The sequence below is a fragment of the Ambystoma mexicanum genome, chromosome 5p (assembly GCF_040938575.1).
Source record: "Ambystoma mexicanum isolate Mex_15411 chromosome 5p, UKY_AmexF1_1, whole genome shotgun sequence".
In the NCBI taxonomy this organism is placed as follows: domain Eukaryota; kingdom Metazoa; phylum Chordata; class Amphibia; order Caudata; family Ambystomatidae; genus Ambystoma; species Ambystoma mexicanum.
The window spans coordinates 1152824254-1152847343 of record NC_090930.1 but is presented as its reverse complement, the minus strand read 5'-3'; the positions used below and the strand labels follow the sequence as shown (position 1 = coordinate 1152847343).

Below are 23090 nucleotides of genomic sequence, written 5' to 3'. Positions count from 1 at the left end.
CAGGAAGCATTTCGTGTCGAACACTTTTCGTATCAGATGTGTGCGAGCTGAAGTGGGTGAAGGGAAGGTGGAGTTAGTTGAATAGCGTGGTTTTGAGGGATTTGCGAAAGAGATACAGAGATGGTTCTGCTCTGAGCGAGTTGGGGAGGGCATTCCAGAGCTTAGGTGCTATGTGAGGGAAGCCAATGCCGCCGGCTTTAGCTCTTTTTACAGTGGGTACTTGGAGTTGGTTGGCGTGATGACTTCTTCTGGGGCGGATGGAGGAGTTCTTGGTTATAGTTTCAGATAGGTAGGGGGGTGCTGTGTGGTTGATGCATTTGTGTGTGAGGGTGAGGATTTTAAAGTTGATCCTTTCCTTGACTGGGAGCCAGTGGACGCGTCTTCTGGCCTGTGAGATATGGTCAGTTTTGGGAATGTGTAGTGCAGCACGGAGGGCATTGTTTTGCACTATTTGGAGCCTGTTTAGGTTTTTTGACGAGGTGCCTGCCAGGAGGGCGTTACAGTAGTCCAATCTGGCTCCTATAGTAGCTCTGGCTATGGAGAGGCAGTTGGGCGTGGTGAGGTAGGGTTTTATGGCGTAGATGAGTTTGGTAGTCAGAGCAGAAGCTGAGGCAATGGCGCTGGTTTGTTTTGTCATTGAGAGTGTCGCGTCAATGAAGACTCCTAAGGTCTTGACGGCAGAGGAGACAGGTATGCTAATACTGTCGATGATCATGTGCGAATAATCGGGGCTGAGTTTGGTTAGAGTTTCGTTAGGGGCTAAGATGATGATTTCGGTTTTGTCTCCGTTTAGGCAGAGACCATTGATAGCCATCCATGTTTGGATAGTCGAGTAGATTTTGAGGAGGGCTTCTGAGTCAAGGTCGTAGTCTCCAGAGAGGGGGAGGAGGACCTGCGTGTCATCAGCGTAGTTGGTGTACACTATGTTGAGGGAGTCCAGTAAGTCAAAGAGGGGTTTGGTGAATAGGTTGTAGAGGGTCGGTGCGGTGCAGGACCCTTGTGGGACTCCACAATTGATAGTGGTGGGGGGGGCGCTATCCTGGTCAGAGTACACTTTCATGGCCCTGCCTTCAAGGAAGGATGTGATCCACGTGGTAGCCTTGTGAGAGAAGTGTGCAGCATTGGAGAGGTGCGATGTGAGAATGCTGAGGTCGACCAGATCGAATGCTGCAGAAAGGTCGAGTAGGAGGAGGAGGGCAGGTTTGCCTGTGTCCATTATTTTAGTAATTTGATTTTTTAAATCTAGAAGAGCAGATTCAGTCCCATGGCCTTTGCGGAAACCTGACTGTCTTTTGCCTAGGATGGTGTTGGTTTCCAGGTAGTGTTGGATTTGATTGTGTGCGGCTTTGTCTAGGATTTTAAGGAGAAAGGGGACGGTGGTGATGGGGCGATAGTTGTTAGGGGAGGAAGGATCGAGAGAGGGTTTTTTTTAGGAGCGGGCGGACCCAGGCTTCTTTTAGGCATTGTGGTACACTTCAAGATGCGAAACAGGCATTGATAAAAGCCGTGATGATGGGGGTGAGGTATTCTGCGCACTCTTTGATTACGGAGGGTGGGCAGATATCCCCTTTGCATGTGGAGGGTTTGATTTTTTAAGGAGGTCCTTGACTTCCGTCTCTGAGACTTCTCTGAAGGAAAAAAGGGGTGTTTGTGAAGGAGAGTTGTAGGTGAGAGGTATGGACGGGCAGGTGGGGGTGTTAAGAGCTTTGCGTTGGGAGGATATTTTGTCTTGGAGTAATTTAACTTTGTTGAGGAGAGCAGCCTGGATGCCTGTACACCATGCTTCATCCTTGATGATTTCGTCTGGGCTGGAGGCTGGTGTGGTGAGTTCTTTGAATATGGAGAAAATTTCTCTTGATTTGGAACTGGCATTAGTGATTCTCTGGTTGTAGGATTCGGATTTAGCAAGCAATATGGCTTTTTTGTAGGTCAGAGAGATCTCTTTAAAGTCATTAAGCGAGGATTGGTTAGGCGCTGCTTGCCACCTGGATAGGGCTTTGCGTTTCTTAGTGCGTAGGACGGATAGTTCTTCAGTGAACCAGGAATTGCAGTGTATTGATTTTTTCCCTTTTTTTTCTTCTAGCGGGGCAATGAAATCGATGGCTTGAGTGAGTGTGCTGGAGTAGATGTTGGCTAGAGATGTAGGTCAAGGGGGAATGGATGCTTGAGTTGCAGGGTATCAAGGAGAGGGGCGAGGTTGGCAGCAGTGAGTTTTTTGGAGCTTCTTACTTTAGCGGGTGGGGCATGAGTTAAGGTTTTATGAGTGGGCGTGGTAGGAATGGTGAATTGGATGAGGTGATGGTCCGTCCAAGGAAGGGCTGAGATGGAGGTAATTGCAGATGAGCAGTTGTGATCAGCTAGCCAGTCAATGGATCTGCCTTTGCTGTGAGTGGGTGCAGTAATTTTGTGTTCGAACCACATGTTAGATAATTCTTTGGCTAAATTTGCAGCTGCTTTGTCCTTCGGGTCAGCTAAGCCAAGATTAATGTCCCCTAGAAGGATGCTTTTGGTGGTGCTTTTGAGGTTGTTGCCTATGTTTTGGACGAGTTGCTTTTGGTAGTCAAGGGGAGATCCTGGTGGTCTGTAGGTGATAAAGAAGTTTATGGTGCAATTAGGTGAAAGGGCTAGTTTGGCAGTGAGGAGATCGGCGTTATTGTCCCATTGTTGATTACACATTCTTATGGAGAGGGTGTCCTTAAAGATGAGGGCGACACCGCCACCAATTTTTAGGTTTTTACGGTCCTGTCTAAGGATGGTACAGTTTTCAGGGAGAGCGAGGTGAATGGAAGGACTGGAGGCTTCCTGGAGCCAGGTTTCGGAAATGGCAAGTATGTCGAGATTGTGGGTGGTGATAAGGTCATTGATTTCAATGGCATGGGCATGGACAGAGCGCGCGTTGATGAGAGCGCATCTTAAGTTTGGATGTAGAGTGTGTGTGTTGGTGGTGCTGGGGGAGGGCGGTGTGAATTTGGGTGTGTGAGGCTTGCGTGTGGCACATGCAGTGTGATGCAAGCTAAGGTAGTGAGCGTGGTCAGGGAAGGAAGTCTGGGCGGCTGAAGTATGGGTGCGAGAGCTGAGTCTGTAGTTCCTAAGGAGTGTGGAGTACTGCGGAGAGTAAGGAGGTGTTTGGTGCGAGTTCTTAGTCTACAGAGCCTGAGGTGGAGTGGGTGGTGTCCGACCGGATCGGTAAGGAGGTTGAATGTGGGATGGAGTGCATATGACGGTGTGTTGTGTATGAGATCAGATGGTGGGGTAGGGCAAAGGTGGGCATGTTGGTCTGGGTGCGCATGCAGCATGTTGCAGGTGGCCAGAAAGGAGAGGGATGTGAGAAAGATGGAAAAAGTGGAAGGGAGGTATGTAGGCGCTTTGGGGTGTGGGCTAGGGGGCTGCATTGGTAAACAAGAGATGTACAGGTAGGTGGGCCAAAAACGCTGTTGGTCAGACAACAAAGTAAATCAGGGCAGTTTGGGGCAGTCAATATCACAAAAGAGCAATTTGACCATGGGGCACAACACAACTGAAATGTGGTCTGTGGGCAACCATAGGGCACAATGCAATTCTAAACTGGTCTGTAGGCGACCATGGGGCACAACACAACTGAAATGTGGTCTGTGGGCGACCATAGGGCACAATGCAATTCTAAACTGGTCTGTAGGCGACCATGGGGCACAACACAACTGAAATGTGGTCTGTGGGCGACCATAGGGCACAATGCAATTCTAAACTGGTCTGTAGGCGACCATGGGGCACAACACAACTGAAATGTGGTCTGTGGGCGACCATAGGGCACAATACAATTCTAAACTGGTCTGTAAGCGACCATGGGGCACAACACAACTGAAATGTGGTCTGTGGGCGACCATAGGGCACAATACAATTCTAAACTGGTCTGTAGGCGACCATGGGGCACAACACAACTGAAATGTGGTCTGTGGGCGACCATAGGGCACAATGCAATTCTAAACTGGTCTGTAGGCGACCATGGGGCACAACACAACTGAAATGTGGTCTGTGGGCGACCATAGGGCACAATACAATTCTAAACTGGTCTGTAGGCGACCATGGGGCACAACACAACTGAAATGTGGTCTGTGGGCGACCATAGGGCACAATGCAATTCTAAACTGGTCTGTAGGCGACCATGGGGCACAACACAACTGAAATGTGGTCTGTGGGCGACCATAGGGCACAATACAATTCTAAACTGGTCTGTAGGCGACCCTGGGGCACAATTCACTTGTGGGTTACCGTGAGGCACAACACCAGGCATAGCATGAACCATATAACGATCAAAAAGCACAACATAGGACAATGGGTGTCTGATTCAGGGCATGGGGCATAGCACGTGACACGGGTAACAGGGGAGCACTACTGTAGCTAGTTATAGCATAGCAGTGTAACAGTAACAGTACTCACGTGGATTAATGTCCAGTATATATACGATCATCCGCGTTCAGTGCATTAAAAAAGTTTTTCTTTAATGCGGAGTTTGCCTGTGAACTTTGCGTGGGGAATCAGGGGTCTATCAGTAACAGTAGCTCCCCGGAGCGAACAGGGGCAAACAGGGCAGACGGCCTTATGTTGGCCTTGGGTGGCCGCCGGCTTCCGCCTGCCGGCGGATGTGTGGGCTTAAAAGCAGCCTACACACCGTTGCTAGGCAACGTGTAATGCCAAGCCTCGCTTTCGGGCCGCATCGCGCCCGACATTTTGTTTTTTTAAAAAAATGTCGGCGCGCGTGTTTCTAGGGGCGCAGGAGGCGGTAGGGGCTTCTGTGCTGAGGTGCCCAGGGGGAGCAGATGGCCAGATGCAGGGGGCTGCCCAGGGGGGGCAGATGGCAGAAATCTTCTGCGGATCCTGTGAGGGGAACACGCCGCCTCCGTCGAGTCGGGAGGTCTCCGCTGAGATCCTGGACGTCCTGTGGTCCTGGACGGTGGTGGGGGGCTCCTGCCCTCTCCACGTCGATGGGGGTCTGAGGGGGGCAAACAGGGCAGACGGCCTTATGTTGGCCTTGGGTGGCTGCCGGCTTCCGCCTGCCGGCGGATGTGTGGGCTTAAAAGCAGCCTACACACCGTTGCTAGGCAACGTGTAATGCCAAGCCTCGCTTTCGGGCCGCATCGCGCCCAACATTTTGTTTTTTTTTTAAAATGTCGGCGCGCGTGTTTCTAGGGGCGCAGGAGGCAGTAGGGGCTTCTGTGCTGAGGTGCCCAGGGGGAGCAGATGGCCAGATGCAGGGGGGTACCCAGGGGGGGCAGATGGCAGAAATCTTCTGCGGATCCTGTGAGGGGAACACGCTGCCTCCGTCGAGTCGGGAGGTCTCCGCTGAGATCCTGGACGTCCTGCGGTCCTGGACGGTGGTGGGGGGCTCCTGCCCTCTCCACGTCGATGGGGGTCTGTGGCCAGAATGTATGTGGCCAGGGGTTAAGATGATGGAACTATATGATGAACAATCCCCCATTGATTTCCAGGAGGCCAGATGAATATTACAACTGAATGAAACAGACTGGCTACGATACCACACCATACTAACGGTAATACGCTCAAACACAACTGAACAGACATTGACAGCTAATACATCATCGGGTGAAGTGGAAATGGAACAAAATGGAACCACATACCCACGTCTACGTGCTTTCTATACTATATGCATCCCGAACAATACTAAAAGAAACCAGACGCTAGCGACACACTGGTTCACCGACCTAGCAACACCAGTTGACCCGAGGGATATCTACGGTTTCTCTGACGCTATACGAGCAATGTCGTATAATATTCACAAAAGGGAGATGCAGTTCAAGCTGGCTCAGGAACTATATTATACACCGACCAAAATGGATAGAATGGGGCTCAAACACACACCTTCATGCTGAAGACACTGCAGGGAATTGGGCACAATAGGACATATTATATGGACCTGCCCAGGATTAAGATGTTCTGGTTAAAGGTACATAAATTTGCCATTGGGATATACGGGACAACCAAAGACTTAGACCCGGGCCCAAATTCTATTCGGGACCATAGATGAAGATTGGCACAGCAATCCAATGACTAGGAAACAAATACAGACAGTCCTTTTCTCAGCTCAAACAATTCTGATTCAGCAATGGAAAGCAGGCACGGCCCCAATGAAACAAGCCTGGTTGTCCCTAGTTACCAAAATATGCTCACTAGAATGCTCTGTCTTAAAGCACCACAATAAATCCACACAAGCAGACCAACTGAGGTCATTGATAGATACCTACCTCTGAACTATACGTGACTTCACACCACCCACGGCATACAACCTTATACCTATTAACTGACCCACACAGACGCGCACTTAATCATACTCATATATACATACATATGCAAGTTGGAGGGGGCGATTAAGGGGGGCAGCCATCATGTGGATGGTGAGAACAGGGTGAGGAAGGGGAGGGCGTGGGATGTTAGGAGTTATAGGGTGCAAACAAGATATGCCATAAATGTAATTATCGATTAACTCTACGGCATATGATGTTTGTACTCCTTATCGCTTCTTGGTTTGTTTTTAAAACATAATAAAAAAGTTTTTTAAAAAACTATCATGCAAGGAAAAATAGAGCTCATATTCTCCCAATCAAGGTATCGGAGGAAAACATCTGGTTCTCTTAAAAGTCTGTTTGACTGAACAAAGAAGCTTCATCAATGAATTACTGCTCAGAGAGTTACTAAAAATAGAGAAGATTCTCACATTTAATCTGTTAGATAAAGGGTAATCAGGTTTTGATATTATGGATTCAAAACACCTGATTACTAGCAGGTGTATGTTGAGGATCACAATTGGAACCAAAACAATAAATCAAAATTGCTGGGTCGTGAGAGATGTGATTTCTAATTTGTATGTCAAGAATGCCATAGTAACTGGAATAGCAATTTATTTAGATATTATTAACAACAAAATCTGGCCCAGAATCAGGCAAAACCTGATGGATTCCAATGATCTCGAGGAAGCATTTTGATCATATCAATTGCTGCATTATGCTTCTGAATTCCAAATAAATTAAGTTATTTTTTCTGGAAAAATCAGCAATATACCTTGCAGATACACATCAGAAAAGAACAGACCTTGTCTAATAGTTAAGCTTTTGCAAATTTAGAAAGTATTCTTCAACAACATGGACTTTCTCTAAATCCGATTCCATTAGTAGATTTCAAAGATGATACCATTAGGATACAGATCGACAATAAAAGTCCCCAACTTTAATTGTGTCTCAAGACATCTGTATTGGAATGTTGGTCTATTCTAAACATGTTTCAATGGACGCAGCAAATCCTATCATAGGTTAAATACCTGAAGATTATCTCAATACTGATGATATCAGACCAGCAACTCAACAAGGAGCGAATTTCATGGTATACTCCCTGTGCCCCTTTGGAGTGGAGAATGTTACCTGTGGTTCTTTAGAAAATTAAATGGTGTTATTTCTTACCAGTTACTACCTCGATATTAAGGACATTTTCACTCCAAACATAGTCACATGTTTCTGTCAGATAGTCGAAGAACAGATCAGTCTGGCTGATGCCTCATAGACAGGTGGACAAAGACGACAATTGAGGCAGGTGTTTCTGGATTTTCAGAAATGTTTTTCTGTTGATTCCTACAACTGATAACACACATCTCTACATTTACATGGCACCTGCATTTCCAAGACATTACAGTTTGCCTCTCGCATCCATGGGATTACACACAGAAATTATCAAACATTTGGAATCCCGTAACATCATTGTCCATACCATACACGCTGTAATAACAAGTACTAGGAATATGAAAACCCAATAGAGAATGGAAACTCTGTGCAGACCTAAAGGAATTGAATAAGAGATTATACAGGTCAAAGTGTACTCTTCCTTTCATTCATCAGGGATTTACCCAGATCCAAGCTTCTAAAAAATACTTAGCTCGCGATTTGATACATGGATATTGGACTGTCTCGGTAGTCCGTGAACACCAATACAAATTCGCCTTTGCCTTTGGGTGCTTGTAGGCCTATTGCATACATGAATAGAGGGAATTAATTAAATATATTCCTACATGCTTGACAAGGCAGAAAGAGAGAACTTGGCCTATATCGATGCCCAATTAATAAAAAGAAAAATTATGGAAGAATACTTGGAGGAGATCCGCCATGTGCAGACACAATTAAGAATTGCAAATGCAAAATGATATCTCCAGAAAGCACAATTGTGCAGAAGCACAGTAAACCTTCTAGATCACAGGATCAGAGCAGAGAGCCTTCATCCTCAGAAAAAAAGATTGAGGTCTTACTGAAGCTGAAAAACCCTAGAAATCTACATGATTTACGAAATCGCCTAGGATGAGAGACTACAGTCATGAATTTGAAGAGAATTATGCCGAGATCTCAGAGCTCTCAGTCTATCTATTAAATGCAGGGGTGAAGTGTGAGTGGGGGGGCTATCAAACAGAGGCTGTGAAACAACTCAAAAGAAGTCTGCCCCAAGCTCCTTACTTGTCGTATACCATGAAAAACAAGCTGTTTTTCCTGGAATCAGATTTTCTAACACCTGTTGGTTAACTGTGGTTCTTGTATGACAAGGTTAATAAGATAATTTCCTATGCAAGTAAGACATTATCACCTGCTGAAAATAAGTTAAATGAAAACAAAAACGCTCCTGGCAACAGTATGGGCGTTTAAAAACTATCATCCGTTGATGCCAGCAGAGATTGACTGCATTACGGACATTCTGATTGTCTGAGAGGTCAATAATGACGTCCATGTGCCAATCTACAGTAATGGCCTTGTTCATCTTCATCCGTTTCCCTTCCTCCCTTCTACAAGATCAAGAAAAGCTGCCAGGTCCAGTTGGCGAACAGCCATCCTGTCAAATTCCTAGTCAAAAGATGCACATATAAATGTATGGGTGGCTGGGTGTGCATGTGTATTGTTAGTGGTGTGTGAATGTGTGTGTGTGTACTTGTGTTTAATGCCTGGATTACTTACTGGTAATCTTCATTACTCCTAGCCCTACTCTTCATCGTCCTAGTACTTGCGTATGAGGCACTTTGCCTCATACGCAAATGCTGGGATAAGGTAGAGGGACCTGGAGGTAATGTCTGGCTTACTTACCTGTAATCTTCATTACTCCTAGTCCCACTCATCCTCGTCCAAGTGCCTCATATGTAAGTACGGGGACGTGGAGGTAACTCTGGGCCAAGGAGCTGATTTTGGAGGTTGGGGGTGAGAGGGAGAGGGGCTGTGTATGGGCGTGCAGGTGTTGTGCGCTAAATCATAATGGGCATCCATGTCCAGGCTAAGCAGGCATGAAATGTTTTATTAATGGCTAGATTGACATATTGGTCCAGCCAGTCTAGTCATTTCTTACTGTGGCTTGACATTTTTTTTACTCAGCATCTCTGATAAAGCCACCCTGCTAAGTGTTATTACCTGGCTGGACTGGCATTTTGGTGCAGCCAGCCTAAATGTTTCTTACTATGGCATTGCATATTTTCTTGGCATCTGTGATAAAATAAACCATGATAAGTGTTATTGCTTCGACTGGCATTTTGGTGCTACCAGTCTAGGTATGTCTTAATGTGGCATTGCATGTTTTACTGTAATATGTTTATTACGTGCCTAGACTGGTCTATATTGTGCAGCCAGTTGGACATGTTTTCATTGTGACATGGCATTTTTAATAGCAACGCATTAAATTAATTGAAGCATTAATGTTCCTGTGCACTGTTGGTGATTTGCTTGCATTGGTGTTGCCCTAAAAAACAATTGCAAACGCTCTGGCTTTTTAGCCAATTTTTTCTCAAAGTGTGCTGTATAATGCATTAAACACATATTCGTATCTTTTTCCTAGCGCAGTGTGTGGCGATCCCTGCAGCAGCAGGATCATCGTGTGTATTGCGCAAGTATGGTAGTCTAGGCTGGCCTGGAGAGCGGCGCAACACTTCATTTGTTGCCCAGCTTGGGGCGGGGTGGGTACCTAGCATGGCACGCAAGGGTGGCCCCGAATTTTGTGCTGCACTACTACCTTTGCGGTACAGCATCTGCTACTCCTGGCTCCCCCTCTGGTAGCACAACACTTGAAGGAGCTTTGGACAGACAGGCAATGGGGAGTCAGTGCAGCTCGAATTCTCGAAGGGGCCTTGCTGCAAGGACATCAGAGATTCTGTCATGGTGCTGTGGTATCAGGGGCACTCTGTGGTGCTGTGACTCCTTCACAGGGAAGCACTTCAGCACGGCCTAGTTGCTTTTTGGTCATTGCAGCCCCCATGTGACCTATCATGATGGCGGTACACAAGTGGAATATGGAGCATGCATAATGAGCAGAAGGGAATGATTTGGAACACCACTTCAAGGTTCCCTACAGTGAAACGTGTAATCCGAATCCTCGATTCTCTATTCTTTGAGTTCCTTCCAGCCTGGCACCTCCTTCCTGCCTTTCTCTGCCCTGCCCCCATATAACTGTTATTTGTGGTTCCCGTTTGTTCCCTACATTTCAGTTTATTTATACACCCTTCTCCTAGTCTTGGTTAGCCTCAACAGAAAAAACTTCAAGACGTTCCAGCGTTCCTTAGTATGTCAGGGGCTGTCCAGACAAGTGGTCGACTGTAAATTGGTCGAAAACCAAATGGTCGAATTTTTTATTTTATTTATATATGTATTTTTTTGGTTTTCGTTTAGGGAAAAAAAGGGTTTTTTAGAAAAAAAAGGTGGTTGGGGGGACCCCCCCCCAAAAAAAAGGTGTGAAAATAAAAAAAAAAAATTCGACCATTTGGCTTTCGACCATATTGGTTCGACCATTTGTCCAGTCGACCAAATTTTTTCGACCAAATGTCTGGCAACCATGTCAGGGTCTGACCTGCATTAGATATTCCTTCAGCCAGCAACTGAGGCTTTTCTACCCCTTGAGGGCTTCCCCACCTCAGTCCATAACCTGAGGAGGCCACCTGGCTGCCTTGTGCATTTTATTGGGTAGCAAGCTGGCTTCCTGCAGGGATAAGCTCTTTGCTGCTTGACTACACCGGATGTTTTCGTTGAGTCCAAGCATTGCCAGTGACAGATTCAGCTGGCTCGACGGGATACAACAAAGTGGATACAACAAAGTGGTGTGGTTCCATGAGCAGCAACAGCTGGAAGGAGTTTGAAACAGATGTAGATGTAGATGTTTCTGTCAGGGTAGTACGTCTGGCGATTGAAGTTGAGAGAGTGTAAAAGGCAGCTCCACTGAGTCTTTAACTTGTAGAGGGAGCTAAAGACAGGCCTTTTTAGATATGCGACGCTGCATCTTAAGTCTGGCATTGTGGTAAACTCAACAAGCTAAGCACTGGCTCTTACATGTGTTCCGCCTTTATTTCACAAGTTTGATGCACGGCAGGTCCGAATTAGCCCTTCCTCTATCCAAGTTGATAAGCTCAGTGGGCCTCATCAGGAGTCTGGCGGTATCCCAGGGGTAATATTGCCAGGGTACCGCCAGCGCAAATAGCGTTGCTGCTACTCGGTCCGGCACTATTAGTGATGGATCAATACTAGCGGGACAGCCGTAAGTTCCCATTCCCCTTTTGGGTCCATATAAGGGCTAAGACCCAACAGTATAATTAAATTGAGAAATAATAACAGGTATAATTACAGTGCTTAAAATCAAGATGAATCGACATGGGGCACAGTATGAAATCCAGCAACACTGAAGAGTGATGATTAGAAGATTTTGTGTGAAATAAAAAAAACACTGGCATTGCTCTAGTCAACCCTCGAAATCATCGCTTTTCAACCTGTCACATGCCATTACAAATAGGGAAAGACCCATAATCAAATCAGGCTTTGTCCCTCCATATAATGGGTGGCACAGGGTAAACTGATGCGCCACATCCCATCTGCACACCACAAGCAACCCCACACTTGTTTAAGTCTCATTTGACCTCTTCAATGACGTGGGTCCCGAGCTTGCTGTGACTAGTGCCCATCATTGATGGCGCCCAAGAAGGCTAAAATATGCCTGAGGCTGCCTGTGTTCTTGTGCAAAAGGAATTTATGTACTTGTGTTACCAGAGGGCATGCAGCATCACTTCATGTGATGTCATCAATGTGTGTCACCACTTCCACTACCCCTGGCCTTTTTGTGAACTGACGACCACCGTTAATGCCAGGCATTTTGCGTACTAAATATTACATCTTTTCAATTGCCAGCCATCCCCATCCACCCTTATATACATGCTCCCGTGACATTCTGTTGGTCTTTAAAACCCCTTGGATGGCAAACATAAAACATGATCCTGTATTATAATTTCCTATTTCGAGCCACTCTTACCTTCTTTACAGATGCCGGGGTAGAACGCATCGGGATATACACTTCCAGCCTGGTAGGCATCTTGGTGTTTTAGCAGCAGCTGTAGGACAGTGAAAAACAGAAGTAAGGATCAAAGAACTCTTAACTTATAATGCCCTTTCCTTGCGAATTTCCATCAATCAGGTGCAACATGAACATTTTATAATGTAGATTACCCCCCGCTAACTGCGCAGGGAGTATTAATTCTATTAAAGACGAGGAGGCGAGCATTATGCTTCAACTTCTTTAATTTACTACTCTTCAGCAGTTTCAACAAAACTCAAAAACCATAAACACTGAAAAATGTCTGAACAGACTTTTCATCTTATGGAACTACAATCCCCATAGTCTCTGTAGTCCATCCACTCCATGCTCAGCTATGACCACTTCCTGTCCCTGAACTCCTCCTCTCTTTTACTCGCTTTGAAAAAGTTACCCTGAGAAATCCACACAAAGTCCTGCAACTGGCAAAGACATGAACCACTCCAAACTGAATGTCGAACTTCCTCGACTGCAGATGACTACCTCTGCTAGTCTCCTACTTCAATTGTTCTTCTGCTCCTCTCCTAGGAATAATAAAAAGCAGAGAAATCAGGGTGGTGTCCATGTATTGACAATTTCATCACGTTCTTATCACATGCAATAATCCAACATCCTGTGCAATACGTAGCTTGGGTGGGAATTTAATGCTCGCCTCCTAGTCTTTAATAGAATTAATACTCCCTGCGCAGTTAGCAGGGGTAATCTTCATTCTATGACAAGACTGGAGGCGAGCATTATGCTTGTTCAAAGCTTCCCAACACAGCGACCGCTAAACTCTTGGTCGGCTCGAAATAAAATTCTTTAAAAGTTCGATCATTCGACCAGTCTGCTGTTAACATAATATCTCTAAGGGATACACCTGTCTTAAAGGCTTTAGATGCCATAGCCCCACGTACAGAATGTGCTCCATACTTTCCCACATCTATCCCTGCTGCATGCATGACTTCTTTAACCCATCTGGCTGTGGTAGCTGTGGAAACACTGTTGAAAGGCTTCCTATGCGCAATAAGCAATTCTGTAGTATTTGCAGCTCTGTTTTCAGCGGTCCTGTTCTCATATTCTCTGATGCAGCTTGCCACCACCATTTAGGTTTATTCTGAAAATATGGGTAGTGGACAGAAGACGTCCCAGTCTTAGTTCTCTTCACTATTGTAAACGTTACACCCTCTGGTCCAAATGACTTCCTGTCTACTTCTAGAGCTCTCACGTCTGACACGTGTTTACAAGAGACTAAGCACAAAAGCATTTCTAACTTCCCCGACAATTGTTTCAGGGTAAATATTTGTTCCCGGGCCAGCTCTCCAGAAGCTTAAGAACTATTAGTACATCCCAGACTGTCTTATATCGAGGTTCTGGAGGTGCTTTAAATTTGGCTCCTCGGATGAGCCTGATCACTGCTGGGTGCTCCCCCGCAGGTACTCCTTCGATTGGCAGGTGCCCTGCGGAAATGGCGGACCTGTACACTCCTATGGTACGGAATGCTTTACCACATTGTAAAAGCTGTGCTAGAAAATTCAAAATCATCACTACTGGCGCAGAAATGGGATGAACACCTCTCCCTCTGCACCAGCTAGTCCACTTAGCCCAAGCCGCGTTGTAGCTCCTTCTCGGGGACGGAGCCCAGGATTCTGCGATGAGCTGAGCAGCCTGAGACAAAATGCCTGGCAACGCCCAGCGTCTCCTGATATCCTGCACGCGATGAGCGGAAGTGTCCCTCTCACTCTCAGAGGATGATACAACCCAACTGGGTCCATGAGAAGGTGCTCTCCTTCCGGGAGTATTCTCGGGTAATCCACTGTCAGCTCCATAAGAGTCGGGAACCACACTTGGGCCTTCCAGAATGGGGCTACAACTAGCAACTCCGCCTTCTGCCTCCGACACTTCGCTAGAACTCTGCTCAGCATCATGAATGGGGGAAACGCGTCGTGTGGCCTTGCGTTTCATTCTTGCAGGAACGCATCTGTCCCTCGAGCTCCCGGGTCTAGTCTCCAGCTGAAATACTCCGTTGTCCGAGCGTTCAACCGGGATGCGAAGAGGTCTATATGTAGCGGACCCCATCTCTCGGCCAGCCTCTGAAACACTGCTGGATCCAGCTTCCAATCGTTGGAGTCCGACAGGTAGTGAGAGTTCCAATCTGCTATTGCGTTCAGCGCCCCAGGGAGGTACTCCGCTGTGACCGATTTCCCTGATTGCAGGCAGAAGTGCCAAAAGTCCTTCGCTAGCTCGGCTAGCATCCTGGATTTGGTACCTCCTAAGTGGTTAATATATCGTACTGCTGATATGTTGTCCATCTTTAGTAGGACACACAATCTCATCTTCTCTTTCGTGAAGGCTCTGATCGCAAAGGACCCGGCTAGTAACTCTAGGCAATTTATGTGTAATTGGAGTTCCTCTTCGCTCCACTTCCCCCCTGTCTGTAGGTCTCCGCACCTTGCGCCCCATCCTAGCCGGCTGGCATCGGATTCTATAATCAAATCCGGTTTGTCTCCGAAAATGTCACGCCCATTTCAGGCGTCCATATACTTTAACCACCATTCCAGCTCCATCCTGGATTCCTGATCCAGTGGCACTGTGTCATGATGCCTACCCCCGGGGACCCAGATCAAGTCCAGCAACCCCGGAAGCAGGCATCAAGTTATCCCAAGCAAACCCAACAACCCATGCTAGGGGCTATTTGGGTGCAGTCCTGGCGCCTATGGCGCAAGGCTCATAGATTTAAACTTACCTGATGCGGACCATGCTGCAAGCTTACCTGATGCAGACCATGCTGCAAGAGCTCCAAGCCAAAAGAGGCTTGGAAGGGACTACGTTACCTAGGGACTATTTTTTTACTCGGGTGGGGCTGCGGAGGAATACTTACCTGGGACTACTTTGGAGGCTATTTAAACCACGCCCGAAGAACAGCACACGCTTCGTGTTATTCTGCATCCAGCAGCGTAACGCTCACCGTGCCTGCAAGTCTGCATCCAGCCTTCTGCCACGCCCGCCTCGAGTTTGGAGCTCCTAGAAAAAGGGAGAAAGAAGGAGAAAAGGTTAGAACAAGAGCAATACCTTTGATCCTTACCTGAATTCCCGATCCATCGCGCCTTCGAGCTGGAAGAAAGAAGTTATTTCATGCGCGTCGCCTCGCCTGCTGCAGCGCCGCGCTGAACTCACCGGCCTTCGCAGCATCTTCACATTCCACTGCATCCTCCTGCATGTTACCGCTGCACTCCGGCACCTAAGGAGAAGACAAGAACAGCAAGGTGAGCCAAGGGAATACACAGTGGAATATTATTTAACCCCCATAGACTTACCTGATTTTACCACCGGGGGTACTATTCCTCTTCACGGCTCGGCGCAGCTTCCACTGCATCTTCGCCGAACCCCGGCCCCTACGGGGAAACAAAAGGACAGCAAGGTGAAACAAGGGACTAACAAGGGGAACCCTCCTCACCACAATAGACTTACCTGATTTTACCACCGGAGGTATTATTCCCAGAGACTTCATACTTTCTATCAGTGCCTGAATCAGGGAGAGAGCAACAGGTTACATATTGACATTATTTTATCGAACCCTGTAGGATAATACAAATCCTTACCAGAATATTACCGGTTGCCACGAGGAACTCTTCACTAGGGTCAAGCTGCAACCTGCAAGGAATCGTACAAGAGTGAAAGTCAGGTATTTGAACTCTTACGAACTACATACTTACGGCGTCTTGCCGGGAATCTCAGAGTCAATATTGTTCTGGAACTCACCAATTCCTTCGAGCCAGTGAAGCAACTGGTTATCTACACGCCCCTGCGCTCAATGCAGGATGGAGAGCTCATGTTTTCAAACCATGAGGTGACACTATAAGAGGGGACATCAAAGGTGATCAGTGGGGAGAACAGCGGGGGTGGGGGAATTTACGCTCAACTCCACAGGTGGTTAATTCCCTTTCGCTATTTGCAGAAGAATATTCCTACGGGCCAAGCAAACGAAGTTAGGTCCACCAGTCCAGTCTGTCATCTCGGCCCTACACGTCACATTGGTGGAGACCACAGCTGTCCAGTTCAGATCGACGCCTCTATGGGAGCCAGGTGAGGGTAACAGAACGCGAAGCCTACCTACAAATTCCCACCCGGGCGTTATGGATACCTCAGAAACTGACCAATTGGCCCAATTACTAGGGGAACTGAGGGCTGAAGTGCATTCCGCCCACCAAGAAACCAATGCTCTTAGGAGAGAACTGATTTTGTCAAAGGAGCAAAGTGATGACCTTGCTAGACAACTATTGCAAAGCCAGGCTGGACAAGCACCCCTACCTGGTTCCGGGGGAAATCCAGCTCCTGTGTTATCAAATAACCCTGTGCAAATAAACCTACCAGGAAATATTCCATTAGCTCCACCCGAACGCTTTGCCGGAGATCCCAAAAGGTTCGCCGTGTTTATGAACCAATGCCGCTTGCACTTTTTATGCAGACCTGGAGCCTTCCCAAACGATCAAGCCAAGGTAGCCTTTGTATTGTCATATCTCAGCGGCAGTGCAGCTGATTGGTCAATTCCACTTGTTACTCAGGATGACCCAATTCTTCGGGATTTTCAGGGCTTTCAAACGAGCATGGAAAGACTATTTGCCCGGCACTCCCAAGGACAGGCCCTGGATAATGAACTATTGGCTCTACCACAGGGTAACCAGGACCTTCTATCCTACATCGCAAGCTTCAATAGGTTGATAGTGGAAACTGGATGGCCTGAGGTAAAACGAATCACGTTATTTCATCGAGGGCTTTGAGGAGAACTCAAGGATGTCTTGGCTCAAGTCGTGAACCCACCTCAAGACTGCGCTGAATATATAGACTTAGTGGTCCAGTTAGGTCACAGACTTCAGAACAGAAAGGCTGATCGAGCCAAGTTTGGGAATCGGGCGTTGGTCAAAACCCACGCTAACCCCAAAGGAGCAGATGCTTCAGAACCCATGCAAATTGGAGGGTTTAAAGGACCCTTAACCCAGAAGGAAAGAGAAAGAAGATGGCAAATGCAATTGTGTCTATATTGTGGAACTTCTGGGCATTTTCTACGGGATTGCCCTGTAAAACCACCCATGAAGGTGGTAGGAACTGCTGATAAAAGCCATATGGAGTCAGACTCGGGAAACAACCACACCGACAAACGTAGAGATCCCCTTGCCGAGCTTGAAGAAGGCTACTCAGACCTTGCATTTCATCATACCAATGGTCCTCATAGATTCAGGGCAGCCATCGTGTATGCACGCAGTAAGGGCATACATTGATAGCGGGGCCATAGGAAACTATGTGGACTACGAATTGGCTTCCAGGATGAATCTACCTCTCTGCCGAAAAACCACCTCAGATGTCATCACCACAGTCTATGGAACTGAAATTGCCTCTGGGCCTGTAACTCATTTCACCGCAGAGATGACACTATTGGGCCAGGATGGGCATCAAGAGACTATTGTGTTTGATCTAATCAAAGCTCCACAGTTCCAAATAATACTGGAGATACCTTGGTTGGAAACACATAATCCTTGTATTGATTGGCGAGAGAAGAGAATAACCTTCCCGGATTGTGCACAAACCTGTTACCCAAAAAAAAAAAATCTGAACGCAGGCCTGGCCACAGTAACCACAGCAGTCATGCAACTACCTCCTGAATACCAAGAATTTCAGGATGTCTTCCAAAAAGAACAGGCAAACACCTTACCTCCTCACAGATCGTACGATTGTCAAATCGATCTCATACCCGGTGCACAACCCCCTTGTAGCAGGATCTATGCCCTTACGGAACCAGAGAACCTTCACCTACGACAATACTTAGACCAGTACCTTGCCAATGGCTTTATTCGCCCATCCAAATCCCCTGCATGTTCAGCTTTGTTCTTCGTGCCCAAAAAGGAAGGTGTCCTCAGAACGTGCATAGACTACCGCGCATTGAACCAGATAACTGTTAAGAACCGATACCCATTGCCTCTGATCCCTGAACTACTAGACCAAGTGAAGGACGCTTGCATATACACAAAATTAGATCTCCGGGGGGCATACCATCTGGTACGTGTAAAAGAGGGCGACGAATGGAAGACTGCTTTCCGCACTAAGTATGGGTTATTCGAATACCAGGTGATGCCTTTCGGGTTGTGCAATGCTCCAGCAGCCTTCCAATACTTCATGAACGATGTCCTTCGTGAACTCATTGACGTTTGTGTTGTCGTATACATCGATGATATTCTAGTATACTTCTCTTCAGAATCTGACCATGTGAAGCACGTCCGAGCAGTCCTTGAGAAATTGCGCCAGCACAAACTATATGCAAAGCTGGAAAAATGCGTTTTTCATGCCACAGAAGTTGAATTCCTTGGGTTTATCCTGACCCCAAAGGGAGTCCGAATGGACTCACGAAAGGTGGACGCAATCCTTAAGTGGCCATCACCAAGTTCAGTTAAAGGAGTACAAAGCATGCTCGGCTTTGAAATTTCTACCGCAGATTCATCCCAGATTTTTCACATGTTGTACATCCCATCACAGCACTCTTGCGAAAAAATAAACGCTTTATGTGGACTGAAGAAGCTGAAAATGCCTTTCAAGAGCTGAAAGCGAAATTCACGTCTGCACCTGTATTAAAGCACCCGCGCCCTGAACTTCCATACATAGTGGAAACTGATGCATCCAGTCTAGCCATGGGTGCTGTCCTGTCTCAAAAGGACCCTGAAACTGGCCAGCTTCACCCATTAGCATTTTGGTCCAGAAAGTTGTCGGCACCCGAGTTAAACTATGCGGTTACCAACAAGGAGTTATTAGCCATTAAATCTGCCTTCAAGGCTTGGTGGCACTATCTTTTCGGTGCCAGGCATACCATTACTGTGATCACCGATCACCGGAACTTACAGTATTTAAAGACAGCCAAGGCCCAATCGTCACAACAACTCTGATGGGCATTGTTCTTTGCCGAGTTCGATTTCGTGATAACCTATCGACCAGGTTGTAAGAATTGTAAGGCAGACGCCTTATCCCGGATAGGGATGGGAGAGGCAGAAGTGAACCCAGAACCAGTACCTATAATTTCCGAACAAAGGATTTTTCGCATGACTACTCTACAGACACTAGAAGACATTCAGGTAAAGATCCAGCAACTCTTTGATCCTACAGCCCTGCAGGACAGGGTAAAGAAAGGCCCGGACTACTCTGTCACCAATGATCTGCCTTATTACCAGGGGCGGCTATTTCTGCCACACAAGGAACTACAAGAGCTAGTCATTTCCCGTTATCATGATACCCTAATAAAGGGGCACCCAGGTATTGTAAAAATTGAAGCTAAAATTAAAAGACAATTCTGGTGGCCCACCTGGCGAAAGGATATTAAATCATTTGTGATGTCTTGTGGCATTTGCGCCCAAAACAAAAGTGAAAAGAAAAAACCAGCTGGACTCTTACAACCTTTAGACATTCCGCCTACACCATGGCACACCTTATCGTTAGACTTTATTACTGATCTACCCCCATGCAATGGATTTAACACCATTCTAGTTATTGTGGATCTTTTTTCCAAGATGGCCCACTTTATTCCTTTAAAGGGATTACCTTCAGCTTCAATCCAGGCCAAGGAGTTCCTCGAAAACATTGTTCGCATGCACGGATTTCCGTCCGTATTGATCTCTGACAGGGGCAGTCAATTCATTTCACATTTTTTGAAAAAATGCTGCCAATTGGCACAAATCGATGTGAGGTTATCGACCAGTCACCACCCCCAGACCGATGGTCAAACGGAGAGGACCAACCAGACTCTCAAACAATACCTGCGTTGTATGTTACATCAGACGGAGAGTAATTGGAAAGACATTCTCTGGATCGCCGAATATGCATACAATAATTCAGTACACTCTGGAACTGGACAAAGCCCCTTTTATACCTTATATGGGCACCATCCTCGAACCTCAGACCTTGACTCACCCCAACACTTAGAAATGCCTGCAGTGGACCATATGCACGCTACAATTACACAAGGCTTTAAGGAAGCAACTACACATTTAAAACAGGCAAAAGAAAAATACAAAAAAGATGCTGATCGGCATAGAAGTGATACTCCACAATACCAGATAGGGGATCAAGTATGGTTAGCCACAAAACATATACCTCTAAAGGGAACATGGACCTTTAACCCCAGATATTTGGGACCTTACTCTATTAAGGCCATTATGAACCCGGTGGCTGTCAAGTTGGACTTACCTGCTAATATGCAAAATCACCCCGTCTTTCATGTATCACTTTTGAAGCCAGTGCAACCAGGGACAAGACTAACCAATCCACCAGACCCCATCCTTGTAGAAGGAGAACCCAAAGTTGAAGTTAAGAACATCCTGGACTCCAAGCTGATAAAGTCAAAACTTTATTATTTAATCGACTGGAAAGGTTCCGGACCACAGGAAAGGTCATGGGAACCTAGTGACCATGTTCATGCACCCCGATTGGTGAAAAAATTCCACTGAAATTTCCCAGACAAACCGAAACCACAGGGAAGAACGACTTTAGGAGGGGCCTTTAGGGGGAGTGCTGTCATGATGCCTACCCCCGGGGACCCAGACCAAGTCCAGCAACCCCGGAAGCAGGCATTAAGTTATCCCAAGCAAGCCCAACAACCCTGCTAGGGGCTATTTGGGTGCAGTCCTGGCGCCTATGACGCCAGGCTCATATGGAGAGTCAGTCCTGGCGCCATAGGCGCCAGGCTCATAGATTTAAACTTACCTGATGCAGACCATGCTGCAAACTTACCTGATGCAGGCCATGCTGCAAGAGCTCCAAGCCAAAAGAGGCTTGGAAGGGACTGCTTTACCTAGGGACTAAATTTTTTACTCGGGTGGGGCTGGGGAGGAATACTTATCTGCGACTACTTTGGAGGCTATTTAAACCACGCCCGAAGAGCAGCACACGCTTCGCGTTATTCTGCATCCAGCAGCGTAATGCTCACCGTGCCTGCAAGTCTGCATCCAGCCTTCTGCCACACCCGCCTCGAGTTTGGAGCTCCTAGAAAAAGGGAGAAAGAAGGAGAAAAGGTTAGAACAAGAGCAATACCTTTGATCCTTACCTGAATTCCCGATCAATAGCGCCTCCGAGCAGGAGGAAAGAAGTTATTTTATGCGCGTCACCTCGCCTGCTGCAGCGCCGCGCTGAACTCACCGGCCTTCTCAGCATCTTCACATTCCACTGCATCCTCCTGCATGTTTCCGCCGCACTCCGGCACCTAAGGAGAAGACAAGAACAGCAAGGTGAGCCAAGGGAATACACAGAGGAATATTAGTTACCCCCCATAGACTTACCTGATTTTACCACCGGGGGTACTATTCCTCTTCATGGGTCGGCGCAGCGTCCACTGCATCTTCGCCGAACCCCGGTCCCTAAGGGGAAACAAAAGGACAGCAAGGTGAAACAAGGGACTAACAAGGGGAACCCTCCTCATCACAATAGACTTATCTGATTTTACCGCCGGAGGTATTATTCCCAGAGACTTCATACTTTCTATCAGCGCCTGAATAAGGGGGAGAGCAATAGGTTACATATTGACATTATTTTATCGAACCGTGTTGGATAATACAAATCCTTACCAGAATATTACCGGTTGCCACGAGGAACTCTTCACTAGGGTCAAGCTGCAACCTGCAAGGAATCGGACAAGAGTGAAAGTCAGGCATTTGAACTCTTACGAACTACATACTTACGGCGTCTTGCTGGGAATCTCGGAGTCAATATCGTTCTGGAACTCACCAATTCCTTTGAGCCAGTGAAGCAACTGGTTATCTACGCGCCCCTGCGCTCAATGCAGGATGGAGAGCTCATCTTTTCAAACCATCAGGTGAGACTATAAGAGGAGACATCAAAGGTGATCAGTGGGGAGAACAGCGGGGGTGGGGGGATTTACGCTCAACTCCACGGGTGGTTAATTCCCTTTCTCCATTTGCAGAAGAATATTCCTACGGGCCAAGCAAACGAAGTTAGGTGGGCCAGTCCAGTCTGTCATCTCGGCCCTACGCGTCACATTGGTGGAGACCGCAGCCATCCAGTTCAGATCGACGCCTCTGTGGGAGCCAGGTGAGCGTAACACACTGATTGATGATATCGCAAGCCCTGCTGCAGATGCCTTATCTTCAACCTCTGAAGTGCTCGATAATGTAAAGGTCCGGGAAATATGGCTTGAATGGAAACTGCTAACAGCCCCACTATCCTTGCCAGTGTTCGGAGTGACACTACCTGTCTTTGCAGGCATCCTCTCAATTCCCTCTTGAGATAGCAAATTTTTCCAGCCGGGAACTCGAGCGTCGCCTTCCTGGTATCCAGGACGAAACCCAGATAGTCCAGTCTTTGGGCTGGTTCGGTGTCCGACTTTTCTATATTCACTAGGAATCCTAGGGATGACAGCAGGTCCTGGACCAATCCTGTCTGGTATCTGAGCGTCTCTCGGTCCTCGGCTAGAAGCAGGAGGTCGTCTAAATAAATGATCAGACGTATTCCTTTCTCTCTTATTGCTGCCGTTATCGGCTTCATCAGCTTGGTAAAGGCCCAGGGTGCTGAGGCAAGCCCGAAGGGCATAGTCTTGAATCGCCAGAGCTGCCTTTTCCAGCGAAAAGCTAGGAAGGTCCTGAACTCTACTGCTATTGGGATCGTTAGATAGGAATCCTTCAGATCCAGCCTCGTCAGCCAATCTTTCTCTCTGAGCGAGTCTCAGAGTTGATGGATGCCCTCCATCTTCAAATGCTGGTAAACTA

General features: G+C 47.1%; 1 protein-coding gene across 1 annotated transcript in view; it reads right to left on the bottom strand.

Moving 5' to 3' along the window:
* GPLD1 (glycosylphosphatidylinositol specific phospholipase D1) overlaps window positions 1-23090 on the bottom strand; it is a 701308-nt gene that overhangs the window by 592663 nt on the left and 85555 nt on the right. The window contains exon 3 of the mRNA XM_069613627.1: window positions 12295-12373. Within this exon, the coding sequence (XP_069469728.1) occupies window positions 12295-12373 (79 nt within the window). The remainder of the gene's footprint in view (window positions 1-12294; window positions 12374-23090) is intronic.